This window comes from Schistosoma haematobium, chromosome ZW, assembly GCF_000699445.3.
Source record: "Schistosoma haematobium chromosome ZW, whole genome shotgun sequence".
Lineage (NCBI taxonomy): Eukaryota > Metazoa > Platyhelminthes > Trematoda > Strigeidida > Schistosomatidae > Schistosoma > Schistosoma haematobium.
This window is the reverse complement of record NC_067195.1, coordinates 26927986-26952041: the sequence shown is the minus strand read 5'-3', so window position 1 is coordinate 26952041 and position 24056 is coordinate 26927986. Positions and strand designations below refer to the sequence as shown.

The 24056-nt window shown below is 36.8% G+C and overlaps 2 protein-coding genes across 2 annotated transcripts; one reads left to right on the top strand and one right to left on the bottom strand.

Annotated features, from left to right (window-relative positions):
- Window positions 1-182: 182 nt before the first annotated feature.
- Window positions 183-17505, bottom strand: MS3_00003147 (uncharacterized protein). The gene is made up of 11 exons (XM_035729389.2): window positions 17427-17505; window positions 17255-17385; window positions 16983-17221; window positions 16810-16947; window positions 16648-16774; window positions 13524-13663; window positions 11111-11192; window positions 7514-7908; window positions 3821-3902; window positions 3616-3732; window positions 183-1864 (listed from the first exon to the last, which is right to left on the bottom strand). The coding sequence occupies exons 1-11, from the start codon at window positions 17458-17460 to the stop codon at window positions 1679-1681; spliced, it is 1671 nt and encodes a 556-aa protein (XP_035586490.2). The 5' UTR covers window positions 17461-17505; the 3' UTR covers window positions 183-1678.
- Window positions 806-1141, top strand: MS3_00003148 (uncharacterized protein; the record flags this gene model as incomplete). The annotated part of the gene is made up of 1 exon (XM_012944665.1): window positions 806-1141. One exon carries the CDS (start codon window positions 806-808, stop codon window positions 1139-1141), a length of 336 nt encoding a protein of 111 aa, XP_012800119.1.
- Window positions 17506-24056: the final 6551 nt, after the last annotated feature.

Genomic DNA, 24056 nt, shown 5'->3' with positions numbered 1-24056 from the left:
GAGATGATTGGGTCACGTGTTGCGTATGCCTGAACGCCGATTACCAAGACGCGCAATGCTGACTAGTGTTGGAGATAGTTGGAAGAAAGTTAGGGGCGACCAAACAAAAACGTGGCATCAGTGCTTGAAGTCACTAACTTCTAGTCTGAGCCATGTTGGTAGATGCAGATTACTTGGTTGGGGTCCGCGTGACTATCGTAACCAATGGTTGGAGATTCTTGGTGACATGACTCAGAATCGATCACAGTGGTATAGGTGTATACACTCTTTGTCTTCCCTTAAACTTTGAGATTAAAATTGCTTCATATTTTTCTTGCTGTAATATATCCTCATAAACAATCTTTCTTTTATATATTGATATCATTGAAGTAACTACTTCTATGAATTTGTTGTTGATCTTGTTGTGCTAATGAGGTATGGCAACTTGGACCGATGCATATATTTGCCTGGTCCTACGTTGTAACTCACTGACTGACTCATATCCCATCAATGCTCATCTTCGTGGAGTTAAACCATACCAGTTTTACTCAAATTTAACAATTTTTGACTGTAGTTAGTGTGTGATCTTCTGCTAGAAAACCTTGTATTTCAAACAATTTTAGAATGATTCTTTCTTCTTCGATTTTATTTAGAGACTTGGCACATACCATGATCTTTTCGTGAACCAATTATTTTCGTTTTGTTTTATGTTTTAAATCTCTTTGTTAGTAACTTAACATGTCTCTGTTCATTCTAATTTTAGGGACGCAATGAGCCTCGTCGTCCTCTTAGCCCCAATATGCGCATCAAACTTGGTCATTATCTTATGCGTTCGCGTATAACATTTCCAGGCCCTTTAGCTTCTAGCTTAGTGGAAGCTGCTATGCTAGCTCTTGATCCGAGTTCATTAGCACAGTCAAATTTTCTTTCAAACTCTGGACAAAAGTGTACGGCTAACTGCATTCATGGTACGATTGAGAATGGTTCTACTTCAGATAATGATTCTGCAACTTACGTACAAACGACTAGTAAGGCCCAAACAGAAGAAACAATACCCGCCAGTACACCTGGAAATCCTACTTGTTCTTCAACTTCAGTTATTCAACAGAGGCGCTTAGCTGAGCATGGGCTAGATTTACTTTCTCATCTCATCAATAAGTAAGCTTAACCTTTAACTCCTCATATTTGTGGTGTTTGATTTTTTCCGTGACTTATTTTCTAGTCTTTCAAAGTATCTGTTCTATTTCGAGATAGTTTACAATTATGCTAAGTTGAGAACAGCAGGAAGATATCTCGTTATTTGAAGAGCAGGCCCGTATGCCAGAGGTCTCGACAGTTGAGTTTTGTAGCTCACACAGTCGTGACGAGTATTCTACCTGTCCTCCTATATTGGCAAGTCCAGTCTAGACTGAGAGTAGTGACATTGTGATCAGCTACCGAATGCCGGCATGTGTGCAAGACTACCATTTTTTAGAGTACCTGTCAGGATCTTGATTACGATCTGTTATCCCTACAACTTCATTGCTGTTGCGCATATTCAGTACCCTATGTGGTCAGACTTCATAAATAAACTGCCCACATGCAAATGTGGAAAATTCTGTCAAGGTGAACGGAGAAATTCTCACACTATCGAAAATACGCCGATATCAAAAAAATGTTCACAACTACATGAAATATGTATGGCTTCAAAAAATATGCATTATAAATTTTCGAAAATATATCGGGAATTGAAAAATACCTTCTCAATATTTTCATAGAGAAGACGTTCCAACTTAACTAAGTGTCCTCGAATAGAAAGACAATTTTGTTTTTGTGCACTGTGTAAAGCGACTGCTAGCCTTCTCAAACAATGAGCTGCAGCAAGTTTCAGTTCATTGGGATTCTCCTGAAATAAAATTATGAGAATATTTCAATAAGCAAACTTGCAAATAAAAGACTTAGTTTATCGAACAACTCTTAGGAAACGAACTAGAAGGTTATCGAAACATTTGAATGCCTTGATATGGACGGATAAGAGAATAGATTACTCTCACTTTCAACTGAAAGTTAGGTCCTGTTCTAGCACATATTTTCGTGGCTAATCTCGAAAGAACCAAGCTCAAAGGAGCGATTCACGAAATGATGTATTATTCGAGGTATGTTGATGATACCTTCATCGTATGTAATAATCAAAAACATGAAGCAAATCTGCTAAAACTTTCAAACAAGCCCACCAAATATCCAGTTTACTAAGGAACATGAAAATGAAGACAAGTTCTATTTTCTCGATATCACAATAAAACGAAGGAAGGATGGCACAGATCAACGTTCAGGTTATAAGAAAGAGACAGAATGGGATTTATCCAAATTTCAATAGCTTTTGTCCAATCACCTACAAAAACGCATTTAAAACACTGTTTCACAGAACAGAAAGAAAATGTACTGCCGATACTCTAGATGTGGAAGCAATGAATGTTAACAAATGTTAAAAGAATAACGTATATCCACTGAAATTTATTGAAAAATGGAAAACGTGAAGATAAAAGACCCAAAGAAACTTCAGTAAATAAAAAAACCCATTTTTATTCAAATTAAATCTAAAGGTGATGATGTCACAGTATCAATCAATATGACTAAAAACTGCATTGACAAGGACTTATACTACAGCTAAACTTATTGTCCTGTCCAAAACAACATAATCTTTAGCACAATCAAAGGTCGATAGGTATCCCTTTCATGTTATCATCTACCGTGTATACAAATTTATATGTATCTGCCAAAGCAGTTACATTGGTAGAACAGAAAGGAGAGCCTACGTTTGATTTTAAGAACATATTCCGAAAAGTTATAGGTCAAGTGGATTAAAAGTATTCAGCAGTGCCATCTCAAGACATCTCCTTAACACAGGACATCAAGTTGATACACAGAAGTCTTTCAAGGTGATTAACAAACAATCAAACTCCAATCTTTTGAGATTTGCCGATACGATAGCGATCAAACGTCTAAAACCAAATTTATGTATCCAAAAAATGCAGTAATAAATGTTTCTTTGCCCCGGTAACATTATATCCCTTTTTATTAATTACGTCATTCATTATTTCGACCCTTCCTTAAGTTTGATTACATCATTATAGTTTTTCTTCAACTTATAACTGACTGATTTCAATTCATATCTTTTTTAATTAGCATTAAGCTGTTTTCAGTTGCTTCATTACGCAATCATCTGATTGTTAACTCGATGAGTTCTAATCACGATTTAAAGGTCCTAGAATATTCCCTCTCTAACTTTATTTTTCCGAAACAAAATTATTATGATATTAAGTCTATGGGAATCTTCGCTACATCATGATACATATATTCATCTCTAATCACTGTCGTATTTACAAGTATGTCAATATCTGTAATAACGTTGATTTTAAATGTTATCTGTTGTAAGCAGCTGACGAGAACGTAACGACATAAAATGAAACCATATTATTCTGCACTAATCTTCGTTCTTGCTCTTTAAAATATTCTGACTTATTTAGTTGTTATTCTATCCCTCATTTGTGAGGTATTTTCGGTCCTCTACTGTACTAGGACTTATATGCCTAAATAACTAGACCAATGAAAATAGGAGGAAGGATAAATGTTAAGATTCGTTCGATGAAGACTCACCTCAGATAAGACGTCAAACAATCGAGGTAGCTGACCAGGGTCTTTAAGTAAATAGTTTGGGTCACGAGCCAGAAAGCGAGAAAGAATTTCGAAAGCCCTTGCCCGTACATATGTTAACTGGAGTAAAAAAACAATATGGTCAACCATGAAATTATCAATTTAAAATTTATGAATCAAATAAAACAGAAACGGAAAAGATACTTACCTCATCGCTCGTACGTTCATAAGCAAAGTTGATAAGACATCGAAGAGCCGCGACAGATGCTGATCCATTTAGAGCCGTGACACTATCGAAAAAAAACAAGTGCTTTTCATGCTGATTTGATTCAATTTGAAATAGCATTCCTATTGTGAATAGCGTTATTATTATTATATATGTCGGATATACAAACGACGATTATAATGTAACGCATACTTTTGGGTAATGTAGATACCAATATTGAAAATCCCTAACCATCTTGCTGAACCCGTTTCTTAGTATCGCATTTGAGTCTCCTCAGTCAGTCGGTCAGTAACAACGTAGAACTTCGTACGTACGTACACCAATTCGAGTTGCCACACCACATTAGCACAGAGATACACTTGTCGATTCAAATCCCATAGTGGTAGAGGTAGTAACAGTATAAGCAGTAATCGGAAAGATTAGGGTTTGAAGATGCTACTCAAAGAGTATAATCCAGTGAAATAAATTTGGGAAGAGAAAAAGAGACAAGGAGGAATCAGGAGATTAGAATTTGGGAGAACACAAAGAGTGGATGCACCTGCGCCGTTGCAAACGATTCTGAGCCATGTCATTCAGGGTCTCTAACCATCAGTTGCTATCATCTCACGGTCCCCAGCCAGGTAGTCTACACCTACCAACATGGCTCAGTCCACTCGTCAGTGACTTTATGGATTTGTGCCATGTTTTGGTCTGGCCGCCCCTAGCTTTCTTCCAACTTACTCTTACACCATAAAACATCACATGTTGGGGCAGTCGGTCGTTGGGCATACGTAACACATGTCCGAGCCATCTCAACTGATCAAGTTTCACCACTTCATCAATCGGTTTGCCATCCTTACCTAGTACCCGTTTCCTAACAACTGCGTTACTTACTCGATGGTCCCAGGATATACGAGCAATGTTTCGAAGACACCTATGATCAAATACTAGTAACCTACGAATATCCTCTACTCTTACCGACCACGTTTCACTGCCATAAAGTAGGACGGAACGGACTGCTGCGCAGCAAACACGTCCTTTGGTTAGCAGACGGATATCTCGCCTATGCCATAAATGACGCAAGTTGGCAAAAGCTAGTCGAGCCTTCTGTATCCGTGCTGAGATCTCGTCACACACCAGACCACAGGGGCTGATGAGACTCCCAAGATAAGTGAAGCGGTCGACACGCCCAACTACTTCACTCCTAATCATTAGTTTGGGTGTCGATGCATTTCGAGGGGAGGGGAAATCGCATCCCGAACATGCTTGTATTGTTACTTATAGTGTTCAGAAGACTGGATTTTGTCAGCGTCTTCACCAAATAAAACTATGCCATCGGCATATTCTAGGTCAAAAAAGTGAATCTCCCGGTAGAAGTTCAACCCCTGGAAATTTAGCCGAGAAAAGTGTCATCTCTAAAAGCACGTCAACGACAAAGTTAAACAAGAATGGAGAGAGTGGACAGCCCTGACGAACACCACTTGAGGTAATCAATTCTGATGACAGTTCGCCATAAGCTCTCACTCGACCAGTTGTGTTCGAGTAGAGAGCCTTTACAAGATTAACGTACTTCTTTGGTACTCCTTTCAATGACAAACACTGCCATAGAACCTCACGATCAACCGAGTCGAATTCTGCCTTAAGGTCGAGAAACAATAAGATTGTGGGGCGTCTGAATGTGTGTCTGTGTTCTAGGATCTGACGTAGTGTGAATATCTGGTCTATACAACCACGTCCAGATCGAAAACCAGCCTGATTTTCTCTAATCTGCTCTTCACGAGCTTTGGTTAGGCGTCGAAGTATTATTGAAGCGAATATTTTAGACACTATATTAGTCAAACTGATTCCTCTGTGATTGTCACAAGAGGACCTTTGTCCTTTCTTATAGACTGGCACAATCAGTGATTGAGACCAGTCAAATGGAATTACGTCCAGTTCTCAAATTCTACCTAAGACCTCAGTCAATCTCACTGCTAATACTGGACCACCATCTTTAAAAATCTCAGAAGTAAACCTGTCAGATTTCCGATAGCTTTTTCAACTTCATAAAGAGTCGGAGGACCTACATTAACTTGCCATTCAGGTTGACTACCGATCGTGGGAAACCGAAGTGTGGCTGAAGGCCAGTTGAACTGATCAATAAAGTGTTCTGCCTATCGATCCAGTCTCCTGGATTGAGAATGTATGATATGTCCATCTTTCTCTGAGATTGTTTCGCTAACAGTCGGTTTCCTAATACCGGTTTCCTTAACGAGTCTGAACAATTGTCTGCTATTACCTATTGCCGCTGCCTTTTCCATCTCTCTTGCTTTCACTACCCACCACTGTTCGCGATCATTGCGTAGGCTTCTTGTCAGCTTACGCTTAAGCTAACTCCGCTCTTCATTATGTTCAGAGCCAGATAGAATGAGTTTTCGAGCATCCATCAGTGCGGTAGATGCTGCTGAGATCCAGTGTTGCTTCCTAACCTTGTGGTTTACTGTACTAGCAGATATCACTGCTGTGTCCACAGCTTTTCGGATATCATCCCATGCTGCCTCGGGTTGGGCATCAGATACATGACTGCCTAACTGTTTTCCTAGTTGTTCCTGAAATATACTCTTAGATTGACTCTCATTAAGTAGGGCCCTAAGAGGTTTCCATGCAGCGTCTTTTCTACGTCCAGTAAGACGCAGACAAATACGAGCTCACACTAGAGCATGAGTCTCCTGGGAGAATCAAATTATGTGGTTCGTAATGCGTTAAAGATTATAATGACTAATATCTCTAAAGAAAAAAGTGCAAGTATGGAAAATTAAACCTACTGGTTAGGTCTCACAAAATATAACCATAGGCTTAAAAAACGGGAATTCAGGTAGGTTATTTGACGTCTGATTATACTCATAGAAGTTATCGAATGGTCGAGTAAAGCCAAATTAATAATAGATAGGCGGTAACCCATAATTTCACGTTAGTGTGCACTAGCTCAAGTAATATTCCATACCAATAAAGTAAAGGGAAAGATAAAGGATTTTTTTAAAAACATCAAAAGTAGCGGTGAAAATTGAAGCTCAGACCAATAGTCAGTGACTACATGGAGTGGTTTGATTGCCACTTGTTCCGCATCGGCCAAGATGGATTTTTACCGTGGTGGTTGTCAAGTTAAAATTATTTAACCCTTTTTTACTTCTACATATATAAATGCTATCAATAAATGGAGGGTTTTGCTAAACTTCAAGGTAACTTTTTAGAAATTATAATGGGATTCACTTTTAGTTTTGATACCGAAAGAAAAGCCAAAAGCTTTCTAGGTTTGTTACTCGTTCCGATAAATTAGTGCTCCAACGAGCAAGGAAGTCCTCGATAGCTTATTTTTAAAATTGATATTACCCCGCTGACATTTGCTATGATTTGACTGATTACGCTAAATTTTAGTTTGTTATTTCTGCTACGTCCTACGTTAATGGTTTTTTCTGCATAAGGAGTTGTATCAATAGTCTGAGGAATTGTTATTATTGTTAAAGAGCTTCAAAACTCAACTGTCGAGACCTCTGGCATACGGGCCTGCTCTTCAAATAACGAGATATCTTCCTGCTGTTCTCAACTTAGCATAATTGTAAACTATCTCGAAATAGAACAGATACTTTGAAAGACTAGAAAATAAGTCACGGAAAAAATCAAACACCACAAATATGAGGAGTTAAAGGTTAAGCTTACTTATTGATGAGATGAGAAAGTAAATCTAGCCCATGCTCAGCTAAGCGCCTCTGTTGAATAACTGAAGTTGAAGAACAAGTAGGATTTCCAGGTGTACTGGCGGGTATTGTTTCTTCTGTTTGGGCCTTACTAGTCGTTTGTACGTAAGTTGCAGAATCATTATCTGAAGTAGAACCATTCTCAATCGTACCATGAATGCAGTTAGCCGTACACTTTTGTCCAGAGTTTGAAAGAAAATTTGACTGTGCTAATGAACTCGGATCAAGAGCTAGCATAGCAGCTTCCACTAAGCTAGAAGCTAAAGGGCCTGGAAATGTTATACGCGAACGCATAAGATAATGACCAAGTTTGATGCGCATATTGGGGCTAAGAGGACGACGAGGCTCATTGCGTCCCTAAAATTAGAATGAACAGAGACATGTTAAGTTACTAACAAAGAGATTTAAAACATAAAACAAAACGAAAATAATTGGTTCACGAAAAGATCATGGTATGTGCCAAGTCTCTAAATAAAATCGAAGAAGAAAGAATCATTCTAAAATTGTTTGAAATACAAGGTTTTCTAGCAGAAGATCACACACTAACTACAGTCAAAAATTGTTAAATTTGAGTAAAACTGGTATGGTTTAACTCCACGAAGATGAGCATTGATGGGATATGAGTCAGTCAGTGAGTTACAACGTAGGACCAGGCAAATATATGCATCGGTCCAAGTTGCCATACCTCATTAGCACAACAAGATCAACAACAAATTCATAGAAGTAGTTACTTCAATGATATCAATATATAAAAGAAAGATTGTTTATGAGGATATATTACAGCAAGAAAAATATGAAGCAATTTTAATCTCAAAGTTTAAGGGAAGACAAAGAGTGTATACACCTATACCACTGTGATCGATTCTGAGTCATGTCACCAAGAATCTCCAACCATTGGTTACGATAGTCACGCGGACCCCAACCAAGTAATCTGCATCTACCAACATGGCTCAGACTAGAAGTTAGTGACTTCAAGCACTGATGCCACGTTTTTGTTTGGTCGCCCCTAACTTTCTTCCAACTATCTCCAACACTAGTCAGCATTGCGCGTCTTGGTAATCGGCGTTCAGGCATACGCAACACGTGACCCAATCATCTCAGTCGATAAAAATTCACAATTCTATCAACTGATTTACCATCACTTCGATATCCATTTCATATGAGGTTAAATCACATTATTTTCTATTTGACCGCTAGTTTTCTATTTCCTATAACTAATATAGAATTAATTTGGAACAAAATAATTGGTTACTCTCTTTTAGCCCGACCCCTGAGTCGTTTAGTTGCTGTCAACTTTGCCGGTCTAATATATCCATCTGATCACATCCCTACGAGGTATCTTATACTGCAGGCATTGGGCGACAAGTACGTTGCTTTTTTGAATTTTTATGGTTCATTTGATTATATCCGTCCAGTTTTATTCAGCTGTTTGATTTTATATAACCTTTTTTTAATTTAAGGGCATTAAGTTTGTAGGTTGTTTTAAATTAACATTTTCGTTAGTCGTCTTCCTCTTCATTAAGCTGTTCTTTTTCCGCAACTTGTATTGTGGGCCTTTTAGTATAACCACAAGGCCTCCTTTGAGCCAGGCTTAATTGGACTTTTGCCTGTTAAGCGAGGAATTATCTCGAGCACTATATCTGATAAACTTTAGCAGCCTTTATATGGCAGAATAGACTATAGTTCGACAATCGAAAAGAATTTGCAATAATCATGCATGATTTCTGTCACTATAACCTTATCTCACTGAGCCATGGAATAGCAAAATACAATCCTGACCTTTGACTGCAGAGAACTTTTTAAGAAAGATATCACTGCATATACAATTTTAACTAAAATAAAATCATAAGATAGAAAGTGATTAAATGGTTCTTGCTTATTGTTTCAACAAAGTTATGTATTATTCAATAAAGTTGTTCCGTCTAGAGATCAGGATGTAAATAATTATAAAGTAGATAGTTTACTTCTATGACCAATGTCCTGAAACGTTGAGTTCCACTTTGGTTGCTTACTATCTGATTTAAATAGGCTTTAAATTTTTTTGGTTAGTTCTCTGACTCAAGAAAAAGGACTTTTTCACAGAGGATAGATCTATGTATAGCAGTTTTTCATTAGTATTTAAAAAGTATCTTGTGTCCTTATCCTTAAAATATGTTTTCGATCTTTATATTAACAGTACATTTCTTCAATAGAATACTTAAAATCTCTGCTCGAATAGATTGTTTTCAAACACTTATATGGGTGAATATAAATTCCTTTACTATTCCTAAAGAAACTCTTTATTTATATTTTTTATTTTTATTTCAGGGATCCTCGCGTAAGAGCTGAAGCATGCGTGGCTTTCGAACAGTTTCTTGACCCTAATATTATTCATGACATCGTCTATGGGCGCGTTAAACTACCATCTTTCGTTGAATTTGTTAATCATGTGAGTCGTATACAAAATAACATACATATATGAGTTATTTAGGAAACATTTTAACATCAGAACGCTGTTACTTGGACCGATGCACATATGTGTCTGGTCCTATGTTGTAGCTGACTGACTGACTGACTTGAGAACAATTCATTGTTAAGAAGTATTTGGTTGACGTTATTTCTCGATGCATAACTTTCTACCACATGAAGCACAGTTCCACCGAGCCTAGAAGTAGGAATCGACAATCAACTCGTGTTATTGTGTGGTCATAATTTATAAAGGCTTTCTAGCTGACTATTTAGTTCTATACCACGGTTTTCTTCCTTTTTGAAGTGACTGGTTGGGGAATTTTGGTGAACGTTTCTCATAAATTGTGAGATTCTGTTTAATGTGTTCAACCCTTAAATACAACTTATGAGTAAAGAATTTGGCGTCTATTAAAGTCGATTTCCATTAGTTTATACTATTCAGTGTGAACTCAGCTCATAAACTTTCAGTACATTTTTACTACTATTTCCAATCAGTAATAAATTCTCAGTTTACAAATTCTAATAATTATGGTCGATATATAATTGATTAACTTAAATGTATTTTTGATTAATATACTGGGGTCATCGTCAAAAAGCCTCAACTATTGAACTAGTCTCTTTACTTGAGCTAACGGAATAATTAAAAAGAGAATAGAAGCAGTTGCGTTCATTGTACGACAATCAGTATTGCAAAACATTATTATAACGCACGAACATATCACATTCATCATAGTTGGTTTGAACTGTGAAAGCGTCACTCTTATAATGACAATAAGATTCTAATTCGCTTATCACAACTCGAAAGGGTGTTTAATTTGTTTCTCAAAATAGTACCCTAGTTTACACTTTCTGATATACTGGGTTCTGACGAGAAGAAACTATGTCGTATGCTTTATAACTGATAATTATAAGCTATTAATATATTCCTTCTCCGTAATTATACTGTCGATATCCCACGAACTGCATCTCCGAATGAAATCACGAGACTTATATGCTGTGATGACATCTTATTTGATGTAACTAATTTTACAGCGTTTTCCTTACAACAGTTTATGTATAAAACTGTATATATAAAGAGAGCTGTTTTATTCTATTTTAATGAACAACTTACTTTGGGATCAAAATCTCGACGACGACCAAGATACCAAGCTAGAAGTCGATTTAACAATGATTCATCCTCCCAATCTACAAGACTAATTCAAAATACAAATAGTAGTAATAAAAACCATGAGAATTCGAAAATTTAGGTTGTTGGATTAATGAATTTATGTTTAAGATTTACAAATTTACCGGTTTTCTACTGACGAAAGCAATAAGAAAGTTAGTGATTATGATTGGAATGTGGAATTCAGGGTGAATAAAATCGGCATCCATTGAAAATGAATTGTCGTTACGAAAATTTACTCAATATAAATTCTGTTCATAGAGTTTCAATGCATTTTTCATTATGTTTTGTGTTAACTGAGAGTTTTTGTGTTCCCCAACTACGATCACTGTAACCAATATACGACTTATTATCTTAAATGTATTCTGAATTCTTGGTCTTAATAAGAAATGCTTCTATACAACAAGTGAACTTCTCACTCTGGTTAGCCGAGGAAAGGTAAGTCGAGGATGTCACAGTCTCGTTCATCGTATTGAAGTTGGAGTTGCGGTACATCAGTTTTGACTAGAAACTACGCCGAAATTGTTCCCGCCAGTCATAATCAATACAAGATCTGGTGTAAACAAGTGTCATCTGTAGTTACCGATAAATTTTTGTGGATACCGTCTAATCAGACATACATGAAGTTGTATGGTTAATGAGTTACAACATAGGACCAGGCACACATATGCATCGGTCCAAGTTGCCATACCTCATTAGCACAACAAGATCAACAACAAATTCATAGAAGTAGTTACTTCAATGATAGTAATATATAAAAGATATGAAGCAATTTTAATCTCAAAGTTTAAGGGAAGACAAAGAGTGTATACACCTATACCACTGTGATCGATTCTGAGTCATGTCACCAAGATTCTCCAACCATTGGTTACGATAGTCACGCGGACCCCAACCAAGTAATCTGCATCTACCAACATGGCTCAGACTAGAAGTTAGTGACTTCAAGCACTGATGCCACGTTTTAGTTTGGTCGCCCCTAACTTTCTTCCAACTATCTCCAACACTAATCAGCATTGCGCGTCTTGGTAATCGGCGTTCAGGCATACGCAACACGTGACCCAACCATCTCAGTCGATGAAGATTCACAACCTCGTCAACTGATTTACCATCATTCCCTAATACCCTGCGTCTAACCTCACTATTACTGACCCGGTGATTCCAGCAGATGCTGGCAATATCCCTAAGACATCTGTGATCAAATAATAGTAACTTACGAGTATCCTCTACTCCTAATGACCATGTTTCGCAGACGTAAATCAAAACAGAACGAACTTCTGCGCAGTACACTCGTCCTTTTATTGATAGACAGATATCTCGCCCTCACCATTGGTTACGTAAGTTGGCAAAAGCCAAACGAACGTTTAGAATCCGTGCAGATATTTTCTCAAACACCAACACATTTGGGGTGATCTGACTTCCAAGATAAGTGAAGTTGTTGACGCGTCTTACCTGAAGAGGAAATTGGGTTATAGTTGGTCTTAGTGACCTACGAGCCTAACCGCAGTGCCTAAGGGATAACTGCTTGACGCTGGTGACACACGACCTTGTGCGTAATTTTTGTGTTAGCTCCATACTTGTTGAAACCCTACCGCCGGAGACGGATATCTATGAGATAACGCAGTGTGTATCTTTAGGGTCGACCTTTTTAAAACCCGTCCTTCCTATGCTGGTTGTCTGGGGGGAACACCTTACTGCTATTACACCTCTGTGCAGTCAGCAGTACGACTTCACCCTCGGACCGTGCTTTTTAGTCTTACCACTCTTCAACCGACCTGCATGGCAAGGTAGGACCTTGAGGAATGATTGTTTCAGCCAGTGTAGCCTGATTTGTTCTCCATGATAGGTAAACCCAACCATCACGTCATAGTAGCAGCAGCGATTGTGATAATTAACAAATTTCTACGTAAACATTTTTGTTCATATGTACAAACTAAATTCAAACCTGACATCTCGTCTCTAGTCAAAAAGGTAATCTCATTATCCTCGTACTCAAAAGAAGCTTAACATATACACACGGGACTCATTTGAACTAGATCACATTTTCACTTGTGCTATATGACATCCAGTCACATTTTTCGCACACATATGTCATCTAACCCTGTGGCAGTCTTTTAGTGCCTAGTCTTTGGTCTTAAAATAAATATAAAACAAATCCGCGCATATATTTGTCGCTATGAAACTTGGAATGGCGAGATCACAACAAAAAATGAGTTGTGAATATCACAAGGATGATTATACGTATAATAATTAATAAATAAGCAGCACTAAATTTGCCTTTTCTACCCTATTAAATTACGTTACTGATTTCTTTAGAGGCAAAAAGCTAGGATTGTGAAGTAGTAACACCAAAATCACTTACATGCTTAGTGTCCGAAGTTCCTTTGCTGCAATAGAGACTACTGAATGGCGACTGTCTCCATAACCAAAAAGAACTGGTATTATACTTTCTTCCGCGGGGAAAAAGCGGCGTGTGTAAAATGTCATGATACCCACTTTGTACTAGAAATTTGAAGAAACATTTATATTAACATGCCGGGGATCTACATAACAAAGGAGCGTAAAGTAGAATATTTACCAAAAAGCTGTCATAAAATCCCTGCTAGTGTTTATGTATCTAAAGGGAAAACTTAATTTAGAGAGATTTATTGCTTAGCGAGTTTGTTCAAGTTGTGTCAAGGGTTATAAAAAATTGACCATCTTGTTACTTGGTACTAAGAAATGTTTATCATGTGTCTTTTCCGCTTTTCTCGTGCAACCGCTTGTCATTTTACTTCCAGGTTTCTGTTATATTGCTTACAAATATTGCTGCTGTGATTCAAAATGTAAAAGGAGATCGTTATACACAAAGCATCTAGTGTTAACTAAGTTGAATATCAAATGTATCATCAGAGGTACAAGTAAGTTTGATTCAGTCAGTCAGTCATACGCAACGTAGAACCAAATACATATGTACATCGGTTTAAGTTGCCACACATTATTACAGCGGAAAGTTGAAACTGTCAGGACAAATTCCAGAGTGGTTGATTCAGTTACAGTATTAGTGGTAATAAGAAAAACTATACATTGAAAATAGGATTCCAAAAAATATGTACTAGTGGGAGATAAAAATTCGTGGTGACTTGAAAGCATTGGATCTAAGAGAAGAAAAGGTAGTGAATGGACCTATACCATTGCGAATGATTCTGAGTCATGTCTGTTTGATTAGCCCTATCTGATCCAGTGCCAAGAAAATCAGAACACTGAATTTACCTAAACCGGAGCAGAAAAGATTTGCGTTTTTAAAAGTTTACCAATCACTAATTTGACATAATCAGGCATTTAATTCACTTAGAATTATATTAATCATCGTGGTCTATGTACTTTTATCGAGTCGAAGTTTAGCAGCCAACGCCAAACTGATGACTTTTATCTGGGATTTTAACGACTTTGTTGAAATTGGCATAAACGATTAGCTGATGAGATTGAGGCAGGCGGAAAATATCGGAGCATTCTCATGGCAATAAACACAACCTTCTGGAAACGTATTAAATTAATTATTCAGCTTTTTAATATCCAGCGAGATAATCTAAACCTTACACTAAATATTAAGTCAATAAGTTCGAGAAGGTAACATTCTGAAGTGCACGATTCCCAGGTTATTTATTTGCGCACGTAAAATCCAGTACAATGTGGAACCAAGAAACATAGTCAAAGCATTGATAACATGATAAGAAAAAGAATATACATTTGAAGAGAGTGAAGAAAACACAAATAAATGAAATAATTAACAAGGACAATGTACAATAGATATTTTGTTGGTAATATAAACAAGATAATTCAGAATCCTTTTAGTTTAGGTTCTCATATTTATAAAGAATTACCATAGGATCGCCACCGATTCCTGTCATGACCCATATCTGATAACGTCTTAAGCCACAGAGCTGGCCCATCTTTTGGAACCCAAATAGCGAGTTGTGATAAGCCAGTTCTATACAACTCTTTTCATACCATAGCACTATGTGATAAATTGACCGCCTCTCATATTGTCCCAACCAGTCACAACGTCGTCAAATAATGCACGATGTGGAAGCATACGGGATGGCTTAAATAAAACATGTTCAAGCTGCCGAAGTTGATGTTTTAGGATGGTGACACCGGCTGAACTATTCTCACCATCCGAAAACACATTACAAAACCTCAATATTACTAATACGATATTGCCGCTGAATGTCAACAATCCTTTGGAGACAACTACTTTCGAACACAGAAAGAGTCATCTAGCATCTCAAACTCGGAAAGACCAAGTTTCTCAGACATAGAGTAAAACTACTTCTATCAACGCTTTGTAAACCCGACCTCTTAAAACTAAACTAGCATTACGATTATTCCAAAAATGATCCAGAATGACGCAAGCCACCCTGGCTATCATCGTACGTAGATTTTTTATCACCACTCACAACACTAGCACCTACACATCTAAATGCTCGAACTTTTCGATTATTTCGAGTGGTCGCAGGTCCCTGTAGCCCTTGCATTAGTGCTTCGCACTTAGGAGATGCAAATATACTTATCCCTTGAGTTATTACACATGTGACCTAGGCTCTTTTTAAAAATATTGGAGGCGATCGCCTCATTTCAAGATATTAGAACACAATCCAATCAGTTCCTTGATCGAAATATCGCAAGAGGATTTAGTGTAACACCAACCTGATCTGTTTTAACGGTTATTTGGTTTAAAGATGATATGTACAATAGTGCGTAGACAAAAAATGCTGTTTTAGTCCTCCTAAAACTGCGAACCTGGTCAAGATCATGTAACGTTGATATTAATGGTCACATTTGATACGGTTGATAGATAAATGTCCCGTTCTGACTAACCTGATAAACTCGTTGGAAAACGCCTCGATTTCATTTATTCCTTGTTAACAAACTTTTCGAGTAAAATCCCATCTATCCATTCGGATACAGAGTGTCTTAATTATGGTTATTTATCTACCGAAAATCCCTGGAATTGTTTATTTTGGTATATCTGCGTACCAGTGGGGTATTTAAATAGTCACTAACTACTTCCATATTAAAAACTGGTGTCTTTCACTAGACAACTTTTACAAACTTGACGTCAGTAATATTATGATTAGCCTCAAATATGACAACTGTATTCCAATATATTAAGTGATTTAAATACCTTCTGATAAGCTACTCGTTGTTCAGCGACAAAACTACATAGCGTTGAGATGGATAACCATTAAATCCAAATACCTATCAGTTAAATGTGTTCTTGAACAAAATCAAAAGTGGCCGATTTATGTATACATTTCCAACCTATGTGTCAGCAGGTCAGCGACGCACACAGATCGCCAAAATCTCAAGTATGGATAAATATTGACAATGTGTAGATAAACTAGTGAACTGGGAGTTTCAATATGGTGAAAAGAGACTGAAAATACATACGTTAGTTTTAGTCTGTATGTGTGGGATTTGAGAGTTTACGGTAAAGGTCATACCTTTTCCAGTTCCTCAGCGGATGTTATGCAGGTAAATTGTTCGTGTAACATCCTACCCAAATCGAAGGAGTTGTACCCGTCTGGTATAGTTGGATCACTTCTATCTGATCTGACTAATTTCTGAAAACTTTAAAACCGGTTAGAATAAATTCGTAAACAAACTTATAAGGTAGAAGCATCACTAAGGAGAAAAAGTCTGTAATGTAACGTCTTTGGTATATGAGTTCATTGAAACATGGGTCACGCGGAGCCAATTCATTGGTGAGACTATCGACAACAGGTAGTACTAAATGAAGTAAACTAGCGGAATCTAAAATTTATTGACGTTAACATACCCGTCTCTTTGACAAATAGGCTTATCATCAGAAAGTGATGCGAATAATACTGGAAAGAGTTTTATTTTCTGTCGTAGAGGTAGACGCGGAAATCCTAGTCTTATGTACATATGCGAGAAATTAACCAAAAACACAGAGTTTGACGGATCATTGTAACTTAACAATAATTCGTGCACAGGAACCTGAATATTAGGTCTGCATCTGAGTCTCCGAGTCACATCTCCGAGAAGTTCCATGAGCTAAGAAAAGTAAACGTAAATTATTTCTATCACTTTTTTCCGATGATCTTCATACTTTGACAAATACTTCAGGATAAAAACCAAAGATTTTTGAAGGATTTTTTCAAACTGTTCATCAATGTCAGCAAGACTTATTCGTAAAGCCAACCGGTCAATATCATCCCCTGGATTTCGGAAATCCATATATAGCATACCTCAATAGTACCTGGTTTTGACATCCCATCCCTCGTTGCAGCCATGACGTGAGGTTTAGTAGCTAGCGCCGACCTTGATGTGGTTGTTTTAGGCTCCATAATGCCGATATTTCAAGGTTAAAATAACCAAACTATTATAGCACGAGTATTCCTTAGAATTTATTTCTGCATAGCGGGAGAGCTTTCTCGGTTACTAAAAGTTATATTTTTTGATCTACTTTTCTCTGAACTTCAGTGACTATTACAGAGTTCAGAAAGGAACAGTGGTCAAGGTGTAACACAGAGTATAATCTGCCTTAGTAACTACCGTACTAAAGAAAGCGTCGGATCTTCTTTCGAAGGATTCACGACTTTTATGCTTCAATGTAAGAAGTTTCTTATATATTCTTACACACCCCATCCGGGTTCTGCTCTACATTGATAAATGCTCAGGTGTGTTGGAGCATTGCAATATACTGATGATCCGTTGCTATGGTAAACATTGCGTGCGATGTTATGCAGAGCGATTTAAGCCCTCCTATCTTTCTGTACCACACAGGTTGATGGTTCGAGAACATGAAGTAATTGAGCAATAAACCCACCTAAAATTCTGTATTTCATATTTGTGATGAAAGCTTTTGAAAAACTATCATTTGTCTAGGACGTTATTATATACAACACTTCACTCAGAACAAGTAGACTTGTTAGGTTTTATCGTTGGCGAGTAATACAGAGGTTTTCTAAAGAAAATATTCCTTGGTTTCTGGATCAGAAGTATTGAGTGTAGACCTTGCACTTTCTGAATTACAACTTATTACTCTTATTTCATTGAGAATTTTACAGCACCAAAATAAGCTACTGAAAATAGGTCTCTTTGTGAATTAAATAATCAGAAATGTGGTGTTTGTATGGACTAATGATTCCTTTGTACTTAATGACTGCTTGATTTTGAATTCCAAATACAATACGTTCGTTCGTGCTTGTCCAGTATTTCCTGATTAAATTGAATTATTTCTGAGATTCCTAGTTTGTACTATAATTCAGAAACTCATAATCATCACATTGATGTTGCGACGGAGCATGTCATAGAACAATTGGACATACTTTCAGATTTTGATACTTTTGACGATTAGAATGAAAGATTCGAAATCTGGGCTATGACCAGGGAACATGTTGAAGATGTAGATATTGTGGCTCACTTCCTTACATTCATTGAAAAAGAAGCATACAGCTTATCAAAAACTTTGGCATTCCCAGAAAAGCCGATCTCACTTCCTCATGCAGCTCTCAAGGTACTACAACTAGTCCATGTAAATTGCACAAATTTAGAATGCAGTGAACGAGAAAAATTTCATAAAATGATTCGTCAGGACATCAGGAATTCCACTAGTCTACTACTTTGTACCAGTCTAGCACGTAATCAAGGTTATTCAGATAACAATCCATAGAGTTGTGGATCAGGTCACGAAGGTGAGCACAAGTTCGGTAAATGTTTCTTCTGTGGCACTTCTCACCCATATAATTCATGTGTACTTTAAAATTCTAAATGCTATAAATGTGGTGCGACTAGACAACTTCAGTCAGTTTGTAATACAACGGTTCATCTGGCTGCAACTAGTGCTAAAATGTGCAATTGTGATCCTTTTAAGTTCGGTGTTTCTAATGACCATTCATCTTTATACACGACTTCAAAAGCGACACAGAGTCACAGATCAGTCGAGAGTTAAATGAAACTCAGAATCCTTGTCAGACAAAAGTTTCTAATCAATCACCTTCTGATCAGATTTCGCATGTTAGTGTACGGGATATGGTTTTTCTCAGTAATTCACATGTTTTGGATAAAATTTCTCATAAACCTGAGAAAAATATTTTGAACGAAGTAAATCATGATCGAAAATTCGATGTAGTTGTAGTGTGGCGTCGAGTCATGGTTGACTATGATCACCACTACAAGAAGACTACTTGCCAGTTAACCGATAAGATTTACGTAAGCCAAATATCAGAAGGCAGTTGATGGCTATAGTCGTGGTATCGAAAGAATACCGAGATCGTGCCAGGTCAGAACCAACGGAAGAAAGTATGTGTTTTGGTACAGTTAAACAAGCAAGTACGGTAAAACAATCCCTGGTACAATTGGTTATTATATTAATTGTTTCTATAACACCAACCGCGTTCTCTTGATAAAAGTAGGTCACTACACAGTCTTGACCGATACTTACTTTTCTAATGATCTTTTTTTAATGAAATTCTTAGTAAATTCGATCAATATTTTTCAAAAGAATCAAATCCTGATGTCATATCAAATTTTATGTTCCACAATGGATTATTCTCCAGTTTGTACTATAATCCAAACACTCCTAATTGTCACAGTTATTCACGTGAAAGTTGACAACACGTTGCCTCCGCACAATTCACCTTAAACTAACAATGAAGTTCAGTTGTGGAAGTCAGTGCATTTGTAGTGGCATTGGACCATAAACACACAATCTTCAAAGCTGAACACGAGAGTAGTCGAAAAATATATATTCAATATTTAACACGGAGAAAAATCCAAAAACGAATAGGGCGGGAAGAATGAAATGAAATAATCCGAATTACATCATAAATCTACAATTTCAGAATTAGGTCTACTATTAGAGCAGTACTAATATTATAGTAGACCGTAATTCTACACATTCATGCCGAACGTATCATACTACTTTTTCGTACTTTTGCTTTATTTAATTCAGTATATTTATGTAGTTGTTAAAAAGGGATTGTAGCCCTTCGTTACATGGGTCACACATACTTCTACTCCTTTTATCTTTGAACTCCAAATATACTTGCATAGTCACCATCACAAGCTATATTCTAACCGTGTTTTCTTGGTCTTCACTATGAAATCGAATAGTGAGGGAGTTTAAATGATGAAAAAGATTAAGGATGATGATGCAAAGGTTAGACTTGATAATTTCAAAAAAATTAAGTATGTGTCTGAAGCATAATTTCTAATAACTGGTAATTTCGTTGTAAACTATACCGCAGCTGGTTCGAATTCCAAAAACACTACCTTCGAATGTACTAAAGGATTTCTATGTGACTTGGATACTGACCCATACGTGAATACTACAGTACTAATTATGCGATTCCGGGCATTACTTGTACGCACGTAGATTTCCGCTACTTCTGCTTATCACACTGCTTTTGCGATGTAGTCAAATATTGGAAATCTGGACACTGATCCAGTTAGAGCTGTCATTGTGGACTAAATATAACATAATAGATGTCTGCAAGGACGGTTCAAGACCCAGTTTATGACTCGAAAAGATATTTGGGATAATAGAGTAGCGAAAAATTTCCTTGCATTTTTAAGAGGATCAGTATAACCTACCGAAATGTCTGGCTTTGCATGAAGACCAGTTTAACCATCATATGAATATATCAAGGAATTATTATTTACTCATCGACGGTGTGCCAGCATTGAGTGAAAAGGCGGATCGAAATTTCATAAAATGGTGCAAAAGAATGTCAAGAAAGTTAGAGACTTCATTCTTGAACTGCAGAAAAAATCTTCGTAGTGCAAATTCAGAGACCAACCGGAAATCCAACTTCGTGACTTGTTTTATTCTGGGACAAATATTCCGAATTCGGAGAAATCATTAAAGAACCAGGTCTCGCTACGGTTAAGATAAATAGTTAGGCTATTTAAAGTAGCCCTAATAACATATTTAGCTCTTCGAGCAGCGTCCAGGATTGAGAGAGTAGAAAAGATAAGACAAATAACCAAAACCATTAGTTTTGACGTCCACTGACGGAGCTATGAAACCTCCTATACTCTGAATCAATATCTTATTTTACCCACTGTAAATAGTTAAGTTTTGTTTCTTCTTTAATTAACATGAAAGTGAAATTTACATTAGGCCTTTTATACCAAAATATAGACCGGAGCATTAACACATCTTCCCCTATTAATACGTTTAAATCCATTATTTGTTCTGTAGACGTTTACCGAACGTCAATTATAAATTATTAAGAATGACATTAAATATTGTCATCATCATCAACAGAAGACCTGACAAAACTAACTACATCATATTGGTCCTGAGAAACTACTGACAAAAGAACAAGGTTTTTAGTAACCAGAGAAAAACTGCAATATTCCTAATACTTTCTCCTCCATATCATTATTAGAAAGAGCTTGAGTTACGTTTTCGTTGATAGTCGGAATGGATTTTGTAGTTATATGCACATCAAATGATGATCGCCTCGATATATAGGTCGTGTCTATCATATAAGAATTATGTTCGTTCGATAAGCTGGTGATTGTCTGGACTCAGTAGCTCATGAATAACACGTGGAGTGTTTAAAGCAAAGGGTATTGTGTTTGAGTCTCAATGTATTATATCAATGCCAGAATGCAGGGATATTGAGCTAAGGAACCCCAAATGAGTGAAAATGAGCTTCCTGGGTCCCACTGATAACCACGATCAATTCTCACTAACTTTTCCCCCATTTATATTCGTCTGTAGATTTATTATATAAGATGGTGGGGAAGTTTTCCATATTCCATCAACAATAATTTATTGTCAGAGAAGGGTGTTTGTGGATATTATAGTAATTTCAATGGTTGAGATTATGAGTGAATTGAAGCTAGACCACCATCGAAAACCTTAGTAAACCAGGTAATCCTCAATGTTAGTTTTTATAGCAGGCATTGTAATATTTGAACTATAACTGCAATATTAACACCGTCTTCACATGCTTTTTAAGTACACAATTCTGGTCATTTCAACGCGATTCGTCCCATTTCGTGGGCAAGCCTTGCTTTAATTTATGACTAAACATTAACGATTTCACATTTGCGTTCGATATTACGGATGGATCAACATTGTACGGTTGTAACCCAAACCAGATTAAGGCTCCATAACAAGATTTACATGAAAGTTGAGTGGATGAATTTTGAAGTGAATTGGCTCTTTGAATTAACGGTTTGATTTGTAGATAATTACTGGTGTTTCTAAATGACTACAATGTTTACGTATTCATTTCTTTTACGTCAACGGTCTCTAGTTGATTTACATACTGATTATAAGTTGACATCGATATTGATCATCTTCTTATTTAACCATCACGCTTGTGAAATGTTCTAGCTGGTTTTGTGATTCTTCTATCAGATCCTTTAAAATCTTGCGAAATATATCGCGTTAATGATCATTAATAACCATTATTGTGTAATTGTACATTACTATACTAAAACAGGCGATTGTTCTATTTGATGAAATTTAGTCGATAACACCAGTAATGCAGAGATTTCTTGCAACAGACTTAACTGTTTAGTCAACATCGTTCCTCTTAAGTTGCTCTCAAGCTACAGTAGTACTTAAAGCAACAGGGTCAATAAATAGTCCTATTTGCTGATGCTTGAAGAATTCTCTGTGTTCAAGATGCACCGTGAATAGAGTTGCAAGATTCATTTTGATGGTTTTGTGCGTGAAAATCCCTCCATGTATACACGTGTAATTTATTCTTATTGATTCCTTCAGTTGTTCATTTTGTTAGTTTTTTATTCCATTTGATTTGTTAGTACTTGTATTTTACTATAGGTTCCATTTTTCTTACGCCTTCACTGATATTCCATGTTCCTTCATGAACTGCATTTATGTTGTTTCAGTTGGTACTTAATCTTGGCGGCAGTCATATTAATTTGTTCCCCCTTTTGATTGTGTTGCTTGCATTGACTGGGATTGTGCATTTTCGATTGTGAATTGAAGCACTCTTCCAGAATTGGAAACACTCTGTTTTATAAAGCAACCAAATATTATCATTCGAACGAATCTGTACGTGATCTATCCAGAATAACTATCTAGAATAAAATTTGTTTGTTGCGATTGGTTTGCTTACTAATTGAATAATCATTGGTTTAGTAACTGGGTGGAAATATTGGTTTAGGTAATAACGTACATTTATATTTTTAATACAATCTAGAACCGTCACCTTGTTTTGGTTTCAACGGGGAAAAAGCGTGTCTAAACTACCCAGACAGTTTTTCTTCAGTCTAAACCTCAGTTTGGATTCTACGAAAGTAAATTCATATTTGTCCATTACTTTATGAGAAGTTAGCGGCGCAAACAAATCACGATGCTTTTGATGTTAATGACTTAATTTTCCGAGCTTTCTCCCAACGCTTCTGAGAATATTGCAGTATATTTTGTCACTGTAGATGAAACATTTGGGGCCGAACGGTCAAGACAACACATCAGGTAACAGTTCAGTCCTTAAATTGTTGTCAGAACGTCATCGATGGTGAATTAAAAACCCTACTGTAGGTAACGGATGAAGGTTGCAGCCTGATTTCTTATTTTCTGATTATTCTTCCGATTATAGTGTGTTGTTCGATTTGTGCCTACCATTTTTCTCGTGGATTTTAAACAAACATCTGTAGAAGTGTTGTTAGGGTTGATTGTAAATACTAGAACATGTACATTACTTCATTGACTGGGCGTCTGATCATTTCGAGTTCACCGACGAAGTATTACTGTTTCGACCAACTTGCCATATCGTTTTGAAAAATTCTATTTGATATTCGCCAGTTATCTTGGATGTGTCTGATTTGTGAGAGACGAAGAAAAACGAATTTTTTAACGATTCTTTAAAGAATATGTTGCTTTAAAGGTCTTTTGCAG

Bases quoted from the DNA above. Each gene is read 5' to 3' on its own strand.
- MS3_00003147 (XM_035729389.2), bottom strand. From the start codon at position 17,460: ATGGCTGCAACGAGGGATGGGATGTCAAAACCAG. The intron at 13,664-16,647 runs GTATGACCTTTA...TCAAATTTCTAG, and splicing joins CCGCTGAGGAACTGGAAAAG to TACAAAGTGGGTATCATGAC. The intron at 11,193-13,523 runs GTAAGTGATTTT...ATTTTGAATTAG, and splicing joins GAACTTCGGACACTAAGCAT to TCTTGTAGATTGGGAGGATG.